Source organism: Gigantopelta aegis, chromosome 4 (assembly GCF_016097555.1).
Source record: "Gigantopelta aegis isolate Gae_Host chromosome 4, Gae_host_genome, whole genome shotgun sequence".
In the NCBI taxonomy this organism is placed as follows: Eukaryota; Metazoa; Mollusca; class Gastropoda; order Neomphalida; family Peltospiridae; genus Gigantopelta; species Gigantopelta aegis.
In genome coordinates this window covers 1,973,250-1,992,078 of record NC_054702.1, presented here as the reverse complement: position 1 = coordinate 1,992,078, position 18,829 = coordinate 1,973,250, and the positions used below count along the sequence as shown (strand labels likewise).

Below are 18,829 nucleotides of genomic sequence, written 5' to 3'. Positions count from 1 at the left end.
ATTAGCCGGGGATTGTTGTATTCGGATTACCTCCAACTGATAATCAATTTCTGTCAGGTCTTAGAAGGAGTTGTCAGGTAATTCATAGACAATGAGAATTTCTACCAAGAATAGGTGGAAAGAAAAGGACTGTTTCATTAACAACACCTCAACATATTATGTTAAAGAAGAACTATTTAGTGACTAATGTATGCATTCTGGGATGTGATCAAGTTATTATTTACGTTTTTATTGACACCACTAGAGCACAAGGATTTATTAATCATTGGTCATTGGATATGAAACATTTGGTAATTTTTAACATGTAATCTTAGAGAAACCTGCTACATTTTTCCAATAACAGCAATGGTTCTTTTAAATGCATCATCCCACAGATAGGATAGCACATACCATGGCCTTTGATATACCAGTTGTGAGTATCTTGTTGGGTCACTGGTCAAGAGTACAGAACAAGGAAACCACTTTGATTACACACTCAGGCTATTTGTAACAAATTGTCACAATAAATATATATGAGTAGACAGGACAGCACATATCACAGCCTTTGATATATGAGTCATATTTCACTGGCTGGGATAAGGAGATCTTATCAGGTTGACTGAGAGGTATCGACCCTACGACCCACTGCATCTCAGGCAAGTGCTTCAACACTGAGCTATACAAACTCTCCATAATTAATAAATATTGGGGGGAACGAATGAATGAATGCATGAATGAATGAATGAATAAATGATTGAATGACTGATTAAAGAAATGAATGACTGAATAAATGAATGAATTAATGAATGTTTGCCAACACCACAGCATAAAACAGATCATCAGCTAGTGTACCTTCCAGTGGGTTTGTAACATTCCTTTCCTTTATTTCCATTTAGCCGTATGTGTGTACGCACCTCTTCAGCGGTGAGATCACTGAGCGTGTAGCTGTGTGTGTGTGTACGCACCTGTTCGGTGGTGAGAGCACGGAGCATGTAGCTGTGTGTGTGTGTACGCACCTGTTCGGTAGTGAGATCACTGAGCATGTAGCTGTGTGTGTGTGTACGCACCTGTTCGGTAGTGAGAGCACTGAGCATGTAGCTGTGTATGTGTGTACGCACCTGTTCGGTAGTGAGATCACTGAGCATGTAGCTGTGTGTGTGTGTACGCACCTGTTCTGCGGTGAGATCAGAGCGTGTAGCTGTGTGTGTGTGTACGCACCTGTTCGGCGGTGAGAGCACTGAGCGTGTAGCTGTGTGTGTGTGTACGCACCTGTTCGGCGGTGAGATCACTGAGCGTGTAGCTGTGTGTGTGTGTACGCACCTGTTCGGCGGTGAGATCACTGAGCGTGTAGCTGTGTGTGTGTGTACGCACCTGTTCGGCGGTGAGATCACTGAGCGTGTAGCTGTGTGTGTGTGTACGCACCTGTTCGGCGGTGAGATCACTGAGCGTGTAGCTGTGTGTGTGTGTACGCACCTGTTCGGCGGTGAGATCACTGAGCGTGTAGCTGTGTGTGTGTGTACGCACCTGTTCGGCGGTGAGAGCACTGAGCGTGTAGCTGTGTGTGTGTGTACGCACCTGTTCGGCGGTGAGATCACTGAGCATGTAGCTGTGTGTGTGTGTACGCACCTGTTCGGCGGTGAGATCACTGAGCATGTAGCTGTGTGTGTGTGTACGCACTGTTCACCGGTGAGATCACTGAGCATGTAGCTGTGTGTGTGTGTACGACCTGTTCGGCGGTGAGATCACTGAGCGTGTAGCTGTGTGTGTGTGTACGCACCTGTTCGGCGGTGAGATCACTGAGCGTGTAGCTGTGTGTGTGTGTACGCACCTGTTCGGCGGTGAGATCACTGAGCGTGTAGCCGTGTGTGTGTGTACGCACCTGTTCGGCGGTGAGAGCACTGAGCGTGTAGCTGTGTGTGTGTGTACGCACCTGTTCGGCGGTGAGAGCACTGAGCGTGTAGCCGTGTGTGTGTGTACGCACCTGTTCGGTAGTGAGATCACCGAGCGTGTAGCTGTGTGTGTACGCACCTGTTCGGCGGTGAGATCACCGAGCGTGTAGCTGTGTGTGTACGCACCTGTTCGGCGGTGAGATCACCGAGCGTGTAGCTGTGTGTGTACGCACCTGTTCGGCGGTGAGATCACCGAGCGTGTAGCTGTGTGTGTACGCACCTGTTCGGCGGTGAGATCACCGAGCGTGTAGCTGTGTGTGTACGCACCTGTTCTGCGGTGAGATCACCGAGCGTGTAGCTGTGTGTGTACGCACCTGTTCTGCGGTGAGATCACCGAGCGTGTAGCTGTGTATGTACGCACCTGTTCTGCGGTGAGATCACCGAGCGTGTAGCTGTGTGTGTACGCACCTGTTCTGTGGTGAGATCACTGAGCGTGTAGCTGTGTGTATACGCACCTGTTCGGCAGTGAGATCACTGAGCGTGTAGCTGGACAGCAGGTGCATAGATTCCATTCGACGATGCAGCTGTTCACCCGGGATACGGCGGTGAGCTAGCAGCTTCGACAGGGTCTCCATCTGAAAAATATCGGCTATGCTGTTACATCTACATGTGAAAAACATCAAATCTTAATGACAAAATTATTAACCAGTAATGGTGACACTTACTTGTTGCCTGTGAGGCACATGATATGCCCATCAAAAGTAGGTCGCAGTGACCTAGTTATGGTATGCAACACACAGTCATCATTGTACTTGCATGTACGGTTTGATGATCCTACACATGTATATGAATTGATAAGGAAGATATGGCCGGGGCAAGGATTTCCTTTAATGTGCAGTAATACATGAAAAGTAGGTCACAGTGACCTAGTTATGATATGTGACACACCTTGTACACAAAGTTTGATGATCCTATATGAAGTGATAAGGAAAATATGTCCTGGACAAGAATTTCTTTTACTGTGCAGTGTGAAAAGTAGGATATTTGAAATTGTGAGTTTGCATGTTAAAATATTGTGCAAATAACCACTCTGGTAGGGGGAGGCCCCCACCAACCCATCAAGGGGAGGCTCCCACCATCCCAGCATGGTACTGAAACATCTCCATGAAATCAACAAGAATATCAAACAAGAAAAGTTTTGGCAGACCGGTCAATTCATTTTTGTTTGACCTTTTTTCTCCGGTGATAGATTATAAACTTCTCATAAACTGACTATTTCAAATTCTTCCCACCTCAAACCCAACCCCAAATCTGCCCTGGACTCTGTCGATGGTGAAGTCAGAGGTTCTGTCCAGGGTAGATGTGCTTGAACCTTAATTAGAAATATAGGCACGCTAATAGAGTTTTCCATTCACATTCCCAAAACAAAGTAAAATCTGCTGCTTTCCACGCTCCAACACCACCTCCCTACACCCTCTCTGATCTTTTAATCTCTAGTGCCAATAAGCCTAACACAACAAGCCAGGAGGCAAAGGGTTAATGCACTGCAACATCATACGAAATAGTCAACAATTATGAGGCAGAAACAAAAGCGATCCATCACGCTAACATCATCACCCATCTCGAGATCTGCTTTCCGAACGGACAGCAGTGGAACTGAGTAGTGCAGCTGTACCAGCAATCAATAATAAAAACACTGGTGATAGCTTCTATACCACAGACCTATATTACCTTGTTTACCACGTGTACTGTAAACAAGCTTTAATATTTATGACCCACTTTGTAAATTACTACAGTGTTTACGACTACTAGTAGCCATCAAAGAGAAAGGGTCGCAGCATTTTGTGTACAATTAATACTGCAAATGACAGGACCATTACTTAAAAATAATGAATATACATTCACCAAAATGATAAATAGTATCTAGTTGAATAACTAATACTGATAACGATAGGTGCATAAAAGGATTTTGTTACCCATGTGGGCAGTGAGATGCGGGTGAATATATTTTCTATCTTTCTAGGGAAATATAGAAGCTATCTTTCCCCGCTGATGTCATGACATTAGTTTGGTGATGTCATCAGTTTCCTCGACTGTCAAGTCTCTCGTTGATGAGATTTTACAAACAACAGTGAATGTTCTTGTTAACAATTATTAAACATGCTCTAAACTAATTTCTTTGTAGTTCATTCACTTCCCACTAGAAACATCAGTTCATTACGAATGTGACCATACAATAACCCACTCGACACTTGCAATTATGGAGGCAGAAGAAGAGGTCATGAAAACTATACATGGGACAGACAGACGGACGGATGGACATAGATGAAATAGTCCCCTCCTACTGGTACTAGTGGTAGAGGACTAATAACACAAAGTTGCTTGATTTTATATATAAGATTTTGTTAGTTTTTTAAACTTAATAAATAATTCTGTATTATTATAATTAATGTTTTACTTGTGTGACGGGGGTGGAGGGTAGATGGCAGTAATAGTACACTTTCTGCCAGCCTGCACTGACAAATAGTGGCCAGCTATTAAAGTTAAAGTTTGCTTTGTTTAACAACACCATTCATCATCGACTATTGAATGTCAAACATTTGGCAATTTTGATGTATTGTCTTAGAGAGGAAACCAACTACATTTTTCCATTAGTAGCAAGGGATCTTTTATATGCACCATCCCACAGACAGGATATCATATACTGGTCACTCTCTTTGGTATAACAGTTGTCGTACACTGACTAGAACGAGAAATAGCCCACTGACAGAAACTCTTCAAACAAGCTGGTTAAACTTCAAATAATTTTATTAATTTTTATAACAAACATGTTTGATAGGGGTTAGATCTGGGGATTTTGCTAGGTGATGAAATTTGTTCTGTTTAATGACAGCACTGGAGCACATTGATTAATTAATCATCGGCTACTGGATGTCAAACATTTGGTAATTCTGACTCATTTTCATCATGAATATGTGCTATAGGTTGGACTATACCAATTCAAATCCCATAGGCGACCATGTTAATGTTTGTGTTTAAAAATAGGGGGAGGGGTTAATATGAAAAAATATACTTTTTATAGCCTGTACCATCTCAAAATATGGGGTTACCTTTTATAATTGTGAAACAACTTAAAATTATCCATATTTTATATGCTAACCCCCCTGTACATGGGGTCCAAAGATATCAAGTGGCTCCTGGTGTCCAAAAATTCAGAATTTGCTAAACGTTAATATTATCAGCCTGTTTCAAAGATAATTTCATGTTGATTTATTCTGTATTAAGAAATGTAGGATAAAAGCCTTTTTTAAAAACCATAATTGGAGATAGGTGTTTATGGAAATACAATCCCAACCCCCACCACCACCACCACCACCACCAAATTCTACTATTCAAAGTAGAATCGATTGTTATAATATATTTAGCATAATAAACCTTTATTATGATGGTAGCTTTTTTATTTTTAAAGCAGTTTTATTTTATTGAATATATTTTTAAAGGCTGCAGGTAGTACTAAACCAAATAACTTCCGGCTGGGTCAAAGTTCGAGGTGCACCGAACTTTTGATAGAGAAGTGAACACCACAAGTCCTGTGATTGGTTATAAATGTGAGTGTGTTGGTTGTAAAAAATAATAGATTCATCTGGGTAAAAAAAATGTGCAATTTTATTTCATCTAGTACCAATGTGTCAAGTAGCCTTGTGCTTGAAACATGTATGGGGTACCTGTAAAAAAAAGTACTCGAATTTTGTGCGAAACTAGGGTAGTCATAGACGCTACCCGTTATCTCAGAAACTAGCAGCTTGACCCCCATTTTTTTCTGATTCACTTTAAGTGTAAGGGGTGGTAGTATTTATATCCGTGGCGTTTATGTCGGTTGATACGTTGCAGGTAGGAGTTTTAGCCACATATGTTACTATTGTCGTCTATGGGATTTGATTTGGTAGTATACACCCTATAGCACATATTCAGTGCATAATAAAAAATATTATGATTTTGTCATTTTATTTAATTAAACTATACTGGTTGATTAATTAGCCATCACTCGATCATGCAAGTTCACAATGACCTTGACCGTGACAATAATCTCTGTACATGGCTCAGAATGGAGTTTGAATCAAAGTTATCACTGAAGAAAAGTTGGTTTTGGCCTATAATTCGTACTGTAAAGATTTCAATAATTTCTTTTTACATGGTATTTGACTTGCCATATACAACTGCTCTTAAATATGGTATTATATATAGGCAACCTGAACTAAGATTTTAATAGCAATTTATTTTTATATTAAAAATAGCATGTGCCAATAGCGGGTTAATGTCTTTAGTTTCCATTAACATTGTTAATTTTTTATGTATGAAATTCTGAAAACTCAAATTTGTAAAGAAGTTGATTTTTATTGTCATTCTGACATATTTATAGGGTGCTAAGTTATATTTTAGACAAATTTGTAGTTTTATGCAAAATTTAAAGTAAATTTGAAGAAAAACTTGATCAAAAACATAATTAAATTTGTTGTCACTATTGTGCCTTCTGTTCTTATTTGTACATAACAATAAGGTTGTTAAACATATACTTAGATCTCCAGATCATTTTTTTTTCTTAATAATCACTTAGTTAGCTCTCATGAAAAGCATTTTGAGTTTATACTAGATTCAGAACCAATTTTTTTCAGATTTGATTATCTGCCTTGGATTAAGTTGATAATTTATTTTATTGTTAAAGCTGTATTACCTAATGTTACTAGCTAAATAAAATGCTGGATTACAGATTGTAGGAATACATCTAATGTACATATTGTATTCATCCGGATAAGAAAATAATGCAAGAAAATAGATGTTCGGGTAATTTTGTCATTTAAAAATAGTTTTTTTCAGTAATTAATCAAAAATAAATGTGTTAAAGCTGCATGATTATTCCAGATATCACAACTATTAAAACCTCCAACTACAGTAGGCTATAAATAAAATATAGTCAGGAATATTGGTGGCTGCCAATAGTTTTGATGGTTCATTATGAAAATCAGCATGGCCGATGGATTTGAAATTCCCACACCTGGTAACTAGAAGACACCCACACCCAGCATACAGGATTTCCGCCCAACACTAATGTACAGGACATTAAGTCATTACTTCATACAGGTACAGTCATGTTTGTGTTTCCTTCTTAAGACAGTGTATTGTTTTAATACTGATATTTCTTTGATGTGCCTGTTAAGGTCTTCAAAATCTAGGGGTCAATCAAGTGCATGTGTTTTAATGGAATTCTTTAAAGGGGTAGAGGTACTCTGACTATCTTTGTTGTCTCTACATATATACCTGAGTACACACACCCAACTGAAAGTAAATATCTTCAGGAGTTTTATTTTAAAACATTTTGTTGTTTAATATGACATATTGCATTTGTACAAAACTGTGTGCAATATATAAGCCTTTTGAGGTGTACATTATATTAGGTTGCACTGTAGAAACAACAGTTTCAGTGAGGTTGTCAGTTTATGTCAGAATACACCAGACCCTGGTTGTCATAAAGACACATAGCTGGACACTTTTTGAAAAATGTATGTTATCAGTATAGGTAGTACTAAACCAAATAACTTCCGGCTGGGTCAAAGTTCGAGGTGCACCGAACTTTTGATAGAGAAGTGAACACCACAAGTCCTGTGATTGGTTATAAATGTGAGTGTGTTGGTTGTAAAAAATAATAGTTTCATCTGGGTAAAAAAAATGTGCAATTTTATTTCATCTAGTACCAATGTGTCAAGTAGCCTTGTGCTTGAAACAAGTATGGGGTACCTGTAAAAAAAAGTACTCGAATTTTGTGCGAAACTAGGGTAGTCATAGACGCTACCCGTTATCTCAGAAACGAGCAGCTTGACCCCCATTTTTTTCTGATTCACTTTAAGTGTAAGGGGTGGTAGTATTTATATCCGTGGCGTTTATGTCGGTTGATACGTTGCAGGTAGGAGTTTTAGCCACATATGTTACTATTGTCGTCTATGGGATTTGATTTGGTAGTATACACCCTGCAATATCCTTGGGTTTTGGTTAATAACAATCAACATTGATTGACTCTGTACATTGCATGTTTTTACACAAGTCACAACAATACAGCCAGACAGTTGTTTATATCATATGCACTGCAAACCAATCAGACAATTCTGTTAAACATAAATTATCATAGTGTTACTTCTACTAAAAAAAAAAATATTAGGGTTTTTTTCTGTCAAACTCTTAAAGGAAACAGTTGGCACTGAATTAAACATTTTTATAAATGGCTTCAAAAAGGTTGACTTCAAGTAGTGGCCCCAGCCCAAACAGAGATATAAGATCAAAGTCACGGAAGATTATTGGTGATGAAATATATATTGAAAAAGCTTCATTGCTGGTGGGGAAACTTCCTGTTCAAAAAACAATCATCGAAGCCATGATGTATCTGCTAAGGGCAGAAAGAGCAGGTCAAGCTCAGCGATCAGTCACTGATGCTGCAAGAATTTTAGCTTACATCTTAATAGAGCACTGGATGTTTTGCAATATTTATACTCAAACAGTGAAGGCTGTTACTCAAAGTATTGAAAAACTGTATAAAGAATTCATCAGAAATGTACAAACTAGAGTTGAGCGCCGGAATGAGCAATGGAAGGATAAAATGAAGATATACAATCAACGGGTAAAGGTTACCTTGTTTGACATTTCTACTAAGGATGAAAGAAGAAGAAAGATCATAGAAAGGGAAACTGGTATCAAAATGCTTAAAATAGAAGAAAAGTTTTTGAATGATCAAAGAGGGCCAACAATTGGCTATTGTGATGATTTTGTAGACAGACAGTGGTCAAAAACAATGAAAAGAAAGAAATTTGAAATGAAAAGCCAGGATCAACTGAAACAGAAAGATAAATGTGATCAAGAAACAGTTCAGAAAAGAATAAATAAAAGGATAAATTAGTCAAATAAAACTGTTCAGCAAAAGAGTGTGAAAACCTCAAAATCGATATAAGACGAAACGTGGATTTAGAAAAGCTGAAATCCCTTGGGGAACCTTTCACCTATTCCAGTGATGTTAAAACTTACATTGCGGACAGATAAATATCACATGATGACCAAGTCAGGAGACTCTACCTTGAAGTTCGATACTGTCGTGATAGCTGCTTGTCTCTGCCAAAGTCAAGTGATTTGTTTCGACTGAAGAAAAACTACAAGCCATTGTCCATACAAAACTATGTATCAAATCTGTGTGTCTATCTTAATAAGGTGCAAGCAAATGCAAGTGCTAGAATGGAAGATTTTCATATTGCCCTCGACATGTTAGCTTCTGGGATTACAGCAAACAAATGTCGTAAAATGATAAAACCTGCCAAAACAAATATTCAGCAATTTCTGATTGTGTAATGATTTAAACTATTTTAGTGCAGAAGTGACCATACCGTAAAACCTCAAAATAAAAATTAAAAAGGAACCACTGTTCAACTCTCTGTAGGGGTTTCAAATGATAAAATTACAACTAGAGATGATGAAAGTGTTTTTCTTTTTATTGGTGAGTGAATTGTAACTTTCAAAATAAAGACGAAAAATAGAGCTTTATTTTGAAACTTTACGGTATTAAATAGAAATAATTAAAAACAGAGTATTGTTTTAATATATTCTTCCTATATAATTAATCATCTTAATAATATCTTCATAATGAAGTATTTAGTAAAAAAAAATGTGGGGTGGGAAACTTACCTTAAAAACTTAGTGAAAACGCACCCCATTAACTTTCGGAGCTAATGTACAGGGGGGTTATACTTAACAAGATCATCAAAATAGGCATGCATTATGTTTATAATATATAACCTCACATTTCTAAAAGGTACAGGCATATAAAGTTACATAACACCGCCCCCTATTAAAAACACTATATGCAATATATCAACCAAACTATGACCCATAAATATCAGTACTACAACCCCTACCTCAAAGTATTAACTGCAGAAAATGGTACCTTTCATGGCTCATTTTTGGTATAACCAGATGTTTTTACAACACCCCTAGTTTCGCACAAAATTTTAGTACTTTTTTTTTTACATGTACCCCATACATGTTCCAAGCACAAGGCTACTTGACACAGTGGTACTAGAAATTAAAATTGTATACATTTTTAGCCCAGATGAAACTAATTTTTTTTACAACCAACACACTCACATTTATAACCAATCACAGGACTTGTGGTGTTAACTTCTCTATCAAAAGTTTGGTGCACCTCGAACTTTGACCCAGCCGGAAATTAATTGGTATAGTGCTACCATCAAAGGTAACCTGCTACACTTTTTCTAATGCACTTTTCCACAGACAGGAAAGCACATACCACGACCTTTGACCAGTTGCGGTGCACTGGTCGGAATGAAAAAAACCCCAATCAGTTGAATTAATCAAATGAGGTGGTTCGATCCTGCAATGCAAGCACCTCAGGCGATCACTCAACCAACTGAGCTAAATCCCGCCCCTACTCTGGGTGATGAAGGCATAATGATAATATGTTGTTGTTGTGACTAGCTGCTGTACTTATGAGTTAAAGTCATATTCATTATTGTTGCAGGCGACCAAGACCAGCATAAAGAAACACAATGAACAAATTGTGCATCGAGTATCGAGTTCAGTACATCTTTAAACAGTAGTAAAATCTGTTTCAAATGGAGCCTTCCCAAACAGAATATAATTCTTAAAGGTTGGTCTTTGTAAAAACTGTATAACAGTTTGTATTACTAAGTAATATCCTTGAGTGTAATATTTGATGTGCTGTAGTATAACATTTAATATCCTTGAGTGTAACATTTAATATGCTAGAGTGAAACATTTAATGCTCTTGAGTGTAACATTTAAAGTGATACTTTTTAATCACTACAACATATTTTTATTACTAATAGACATTTAAAGTGATACTTTTTAATCACTACAACATATTTATTTGTATTACTATAACAGACATTTAAAGTGATACTTTTTAATCACTACAACATATTTGTATTACTATAACAGACATTTAAAGTGATACTTTTTAATCACTACAACATATTTGTATTACTAATAGACATTTAAAGTGATACTTTTTAATCACTACAACATATTTGTATTACTATAACAGACATTTAAAGTGATACTTTTTAATCACTACAACATATTTTTATTACTATAACAGACATTTAAAGTGATACTTTTTAATCACTACAACATATTTGTATTACTATAACAGACATTTAAAGTGATACTTTTTAATCACTACAAATTATTTGTATTACTAATAGACATTTAAAGTGATACTTTTTAATCACTACAACATATTTGTATTACTATAACAGACATTTAAAGTGATACTTTTTAATCACTACAACATATTTGTATTACTATAACAGACATTTAAAGTGATACTTTTTAATCACTACAACATATTTTTATTACTATAACAGACATTTAAAGTGATACTTTTTAATCACTACAACATATTTGTATTACTAATAGACATTTAAAGTGATACTTTTTAATCACTACAACATATTTGTATTACTATAACAGACATTTAAAGTGATACTTTTTAATCACTACAACATATTTGTATTACTATAACAGACATTTAAAGTGATACTTTTTAATCACTACAACATATTTTTATTACTATAACAGACATTTAAAGTGATACTTTTTAATCACTACAACATATTTGTATTACTATAACAGACATTTAAAGTGATACTTTTTAATCACTACAACATATTTGTATTACTATAACAGACATTTAAAGTGATACTTTTTAATCACTACAACATATTTTTATTACTATAACAGACATTTTAGATCATTGAGATTAGACATCATTTGTATTTTGGTTTAGATTATCCATTTCTGTACATCCAAAGTGTTTCTGGTCATCCTGGTGTTTACAATACCATGAAATGGATTTTAATAATTCTAGAAATGCACCTATCTTTGACAAGTAACAGTTATTGAGACAAGCTGTAGTCTACTTTTCACTGTCACAAACTGTCATTTTACTCTAATGTAACTGTATCCCGATCAGTTATAGCTTTGTAATTAACCAAATTTAGTGTCCTTGTTTATGGCGTAAAACTAGGGTTTGTGCCTTTAATGCTTGAGTGTAACATTTAAAATACACTTGATTGTAATATCTGGGTAACATTTAAAATACACTTGATTGTAATATCCGGGTAACATTTAAAATACACTTGATTGTAATATCCGGGTAACATTTAAAATACACTTGATTGTAATATCCGGGTAACATTTAAAATACACTTGATTGTAATATCTGGGTAACATTTAATATACACTTGATTGTAATATCCGGGTAACATTTAAAATACACTTGATTGTAATATCCGGGTAACATTTAAAATACACTTGATTGTAATATCCGGGTAACATTTAATATACACTTGATTGTAATATCCGGGTAACATTTAAAATACACTTGATTGTAATATCCGGGTAACATTTAAAATACACTTGATTGTAATATCCGGGTAACATTTAAAATACACTTGATTGTAATATCCGGGTAACATTTAATATACACTTGATTGTAATATCCGGGTAACATTTAAAATACACTTGATTGTAATATCCGGGTTTCGTCTCTCTGTCTCTTTTACTCACATGGTCTGCATTTCATTATCTTTCTCTATTTCTATCTTTCTCTCTCGTCAAAAAAAAAAAAGAAAGAAAAAAGTTAAAAGTTTGTTTTGTTTAACGACACAACTAAAGCACATTGATTAATTAATCATCGGCTATTGGATGTCAAACATAAGAGGAAACCTGCTACATTTTTCCTACTGCAGCAAGTGATCGTTTATATGTACTTTCCCACTGACAGGAAAGCGCATACCACAGACTTTGACCAGTTGGACAGTTGTGGTGACTGGTTGGAACAAAAAAAAACAATCAGTTGAATGGATCCACTGAGGTGGTTCAATCCTGTGACACAAGCACCTGAAATGAGAACTTGACCAACTGAGTGAAATCCCACCCCTCGTCAAAACAACCAAATATACACACCAAATATAGACACCAAATAATTGTAGTTTAAACTTTAAAATGTATTAAGATGTTGTTAAACAAAACTCCTTTTCTTTCATATAACAATTGCATGGCACTGGTTGGAATAGGAAAAACCCCCAATGGATCTAACAAAGGTGACTGATGCTATGACCCACAGTAACGAACACTCTAACACTGGACTAACATCCCAGCCTGAAAGCGTCTAGAAATGCAGTTTTGTGCTGCTATCTGACCCTCTATCAGTTATTTTCATGTTATGTTACATTAATGTTTAACCAAGAAAGCACACTGGTCCTCCTGAGGCTTGTAAAACCAGTCTATTAACCCGACAGCACTAATGGACCATGGATGTATTCCACAAATACTGATGTTTATTACACCACATATAACTGGCCCTGGTTGTGTAGTGGTTAAGCCTTCAGAATAATGGACCATGGATGTATTCCACAAATACTGATGTTTATTACACCGCATATAACTGGCCCTGGTTGTGTACTGGTTAAACCTTCAGACTAATGGACCATGGATGTATTCCACAAATACTGATGTTTATTACACCGCATATAACTGGCCCTGGTTGTGTACTGGTTAAACCTTCAGACTAATGGACCATGGATGTATTCAACAAATACTGATGTTTATTACACCGCATATAACTGGCCCTGGTTGTGTAGTGGTTAAACCTTCAGACTAATGGACCATGGATGTATTCCACAAATACTGATGTTTATTACACCGCATATAACTGGCCCAGGTTGTGTAGTGGTTAAACCTTCAGACTAATGGACCATGGATGTATTCCACAAATACTGATGTTTATTACACCACATATAACTGGCCCTGGTTGTGTACTGGTTAAACCTTCAGACTAATGGACCATGGATGTATTCCACAAATACTGATGTTTATTACACCACATATAACTGGCCCTGGTTGTGTAGTGGTTAAGCCTTCAGATTCTAGGCTAGTAGGTAGTGGGTTCTCCTCATGCTACTGACTCCCACTGTGAGCAGGTTTTATCAGCTTATTTGAGAGGGGTAAGGCCACTACTCTGACGTTTTTTTCATTAACAGACAGCCTAGATAGTTGAAATGTGTCCAGTACAGCATACTTGCACATTAACTGGATGTAAGCATAAAAATAAACTGAAATGAAATACAGTCAGCACATATATTTTTTATTATTTCTATGTCTGCAGCTAAAGCAGAGAAAAGACCAGGTAGGGTGATGTGTTCCATCCCCAAACTTGTGGACTTGGTGTATGTGTAGAGCACATTAATTTATTAACCATCTGCTTCTGGATGTTAAACATTTGGTAATTTTGACAAATAGTCTTTGAGAGAAAAGCCACTACATTTTTCTATTAGTAGCAAGGTATATTTTATATATGCACTATCCAACAGACAGGATAGCAAACACCATGGCTATACCAGTTGTGGTGCACTGGTTGGAATGAGAAATAGCCCAATGAGCTCACTAACGGGGATAAATCTTCGACCAATCATGTGAGTGCTTCCTTCCCCAATTGCATGTACATAATTTAAATAAAGAGTATTTTCATGATTTTGTTTTTTAGTGAAATATAACTGATATTTCATCGATTGATGTCTGCAGTCATAGAAAAGTACAGATCTCACTGAATGAGAAATAACACATGTCTGACAAAAAATGAAATATTTTATTATACAACTTTGACTATTTCACCTAAAGTTATTCTCAAACAACATATCATAACTTGCAGTAGAAGTTAATAAGCAATTAGTATAAACAGTGCATCTGATCATTAAAAAAAGTTTAGTTTTTTTTAAAATGATACCACAACATTTGGTAATTCTAACATACAGTCTTACCGAGGAAACATGCCACATTTTTCCATAAGCAGCAAGGGATCTTTTATTTGCACTTTCCCCCAAAAAGGACAGCACATCCCACAGACTTTGATATTTCAGTTGTGGTGCACTGACTGGGACAGAAATAAACACAGTCAGATAATGGATCCACTGAGGTGATTCGATCCTACAATGCAGCGAGCGCTCTACTCACCGAGCTAACCGACCAATGCACACAGGTGAGCGCTCTACTCACCGAGCTAACCAACCAATGCACACAGGCGAGCGCTCTACTCACCGAGCTAACCGACCAATGCACACAAGGCGAGCGCTCTACTCACCGAGCTAACCGACCAATGCACACAGGCGAGCGCTCTACTCACCGAGCTAACCGACCAATGCACACAAGGCGAGCGCTCTACTCACCGAGCTAACCGACCCATGCACACAGGCGAGCGCTCTACTCACCGAGCTAACCGACCAATGCACACAGGCGAGCGCTCTACTCACCGAGCTAACCGACCAATGAGATCATTATGATGAGTGTCATCATTAGTGTGGAAATAACTCACTGGTCACCGATGGCGCCGTCATTAGTGTGGAAATAACTCTCTGGTCACCGATGGCGCCGTCATTAGTGTGGAAATAACTCACTGGTCACCGATGGCACCGTCATTAGTGTGGAAATAATTCACTGGGTACCGATGGTGCCGTCATTAGTGTGGAAATAACTCGCTGGGTACCGATGGCGCCGTCATTAGTGTGGAAATAAGTCGCTGGGTACCGATGGCGCCGTCATTAGTGTGGAAATAACTCACTGGTCACCGATGGCGCTGTCATTAGTGTGGAAATAACTCACTGGTCACCGATGGCGCGGTCATTAATGTGGAAATAACTCACTGGTCACCGATGGCGCCGTCATTAGTGTGGAAATAACTCACTGGTCACCGATGGCGCCGTCATTAGTGTGGAAATAACTCACTGGTCACCGATGGCGCCGTCATTAGTGTGGAAATAACTCACTGGTCACCGATAGCGCCGTCATTAGTGTGGAAATAACTCACTGGTCACCGATGGCGCCGTCATTAGTGTGGAAATAACTCACTGGTCACCGATGGCGCCGTCATTAGTGTGGAATTAACTCACTGGTCACCGATAGCGCCGTCATTAGTGTGGAAATAACTCACTGGTCACCGATGGCGCCGTCATTAGTGTGGAAATAACTCACTGGTCACCGATGGCGCCGTCATTAGTGTGGAATTAACTCACTGGTCACCGATAGCGCCGTCATTAGTGTGGAAATAACTCACTGGTCACCGATGGCGGCTTCATTAGTGTGGAAATAACTCGCTGGTCACCGATAGCGCCGTCATTAGTGTGGAAATAACTCACTGGTCACCGATGGCGGCTTCATTAGTGTGGAAATAACTCACTGGTCACCGATAGCGCCGTCATTAGTGTGGAAATAACTCACTGGTCAGCGATGGCGCCGTCATTAGTGTGGAAATAACTCACTGGTCACCGATAGCGCTGTTATTTCACTCATATTTTTACATACCACTCGTCACCGATAGCGCTGTTATTTCACTCATAGTTTTACATATCACTAGTCACCGATAGTGCTGTTATTTCACTCATATTTTTACATATCACTAGTCACCGATAGCACTGTTATTTCACTCATAGTTTTACATATCACTAGTCACCGATAGCGCTGTTATTTCACTCATATTTTCACATACCACTAGTCACTAAAAGCACTGTTATTTCACTCATAGTTTTACATATCACTGGTCACCGATAGTGCTGTTATTTCACTCATATTTTCACATACCACTAGTCACTAAAAGCACTGTTATTTCACTCATAGTTTTACATATCACTAGTCACCGATAGCGCTGTTATTTCACTCATATTTTTACATACCACTAGTAACTAATAGCACTGTTATTTCACTCATATTTTTACATATCACTAGTCACCGATAGTGCTGTTATTTCACTCATAGTTTTACATACCACTAGTCACTAATAGCACTGTTATTTCACTCATATTTTTACATACCACTAGTCACCGATAGCGCTGTTATTTCAATCATATATTTACATATCACTAGTCACTAAAAGCACTGTTATTTCACTCATAGTTTTACATATCACTAGTCACCGATAGCGCTGTTATTTCACCCATATTTTTACATATCACTAGTCACCGATAGCGCTGTTATTTCACTCATAGTTTTACATATCGCTAGTCACCGATAGCGCTGTTATTTCACTCATAGTTTTACATATCACTAGTCACTGATAGCGCTGTTATTTCACTCATATTTTTACATATCACTAGTCACCGATAGTGCTGTTATTTCACTCATAGTTTTACATATCACTAGTCACTGATAGTGCTGTTATTTCACTCATATTTTCACATACCACTAGTCACCGATAGTGCTGTTATTTCACTCATATTTTTACATATCACTAGTCACCGATAGTGCTGTTATTTCACTCATAGTTTTACATATCACTAGTCACCGATAGTGCTGTTATTTCACTCATAGTTTTACATATCACTAGTCACTGATAGTGCTGTTATTTCACTCATATTTTCACATACCACTAGTCACCGATAGTGCTGTTATTTCACTCATAGTTTTACATATCACTAGTCACCGATAGTGCTGTTATTTCACTCATAGTTTTACATATCACTAGTCACCGATAGCACTGTTATTTCACTCATATTTTCACATATCACTAGTCACCGATAGTGCTGTTATTTCACTCATAGTTTTACATATCACTAGTCACCGATAGTGCTGTTATTTCACTCATATTTTCACATATCACTAGTCACCGATAGCGCTGTTATTTCACTCATAGTTTTACATATCACTAGTCACTGATAGTGCTGTTATTTCACTCATAGTTTTACATATCACTAGTCACCGATAGCGCTGTTATTTCACTCATAGTTTTACATATCACTAGTCACCGATAGTGCTGTTATTTCACTCATAGTTTTACATATCACTAGTCACCGATAGTGCTGTTATTTCACTCATACTCATAATTTTACATATCACTAGTCACTGATAGTGCTGTTATTTCACTCATATTTTCACATATCACTAGTCACCGATAGTGCTGTTATTTCACTCATAGTTTTACATATCACTAGTCGATAGTGCTGTTATTTCACTCATAGTTTTACATATCACTAGTCACCGATAGTGCTGTTATTTCACTCATAGTTTTACATATCACTAGTCACCGATAGCGCTGTTATTTCACTCATATTTTCACATATCACTAGTCACCGATAGTGCTGTTATTTCACTCATAGTTTTACATATCACTAGTCACCATAGTGCTGTTATTTCACTCATATTTTCACATATCACTAGTCACCGATAGCGCTGTTATTTCACTCATAGTTTTACATATCACTAGTCACTGATAATGCTGTTATTTCACTCATAGTTTTACATATCACTAGTCACCGATAGCGCTGATATTTCACTCATAGTTTTACATATCACTAGTCACCGATAGTGCTGTTATTTCAATCATAGTTTTACATACCACTAGTCACTAATAGCACTGTTATTTCACTCATATTTTTACATACCACTAGTCACCGATAGTGCTGTTATTTCACTCATATTTTTACATATCACTAGTCACTAAAAGCACTGTTATTTCACTCATAGTTTTACATATCACTAGTCACCGATAGCGCTGTTATTTCACTCATATTTTCACATACCACTAGTCACCGATAGTGCTGTTATTTCACTCATAGTTTTACATTTCGCTAGTCACCGATAGCGCTGTTAATTCACTCATAGTTTTACATATCACTAGTCACCGATAGCGCTGTTATTTCACTCATAGTATTACATATCACTACTCACTGATAGTGCTGTTATTTCACTCATAGTTTTACATATCACTAGTCACCGATAGTGCTGTTATTTCACTCATAGTTTTACATATCACTAGTCACTGATAGTGCTGTTATTTCACTCATATTTTCACATACCACTAGTCACCGATAGTGCTGTTATTTCACTCATATTTTTAC

General features: G+C 37.3%; 1 protein-coding gene across 1 annotated transcript in view; it reads right to left on the bottom strand.

Moving 5' to 3' along the window:
- LOC121372465 overlaps nt 1-18,829 on the bottom strand; it is a 95,948-nt gene that overhangs the window by 12,583 nt on the left and 64,536 nt on the right. Inside the window, exon 4 of the mRNA XM_041498781.1 lies at nt 2,384-2,503. Within this exon, the coding sequence (XP_041354715.1) occupies nt 2,384-2,503 (120 nt within the window). The remainder of the gene's footprint in view (nt 1-2,383; nt 2,504-18,829) is intronic.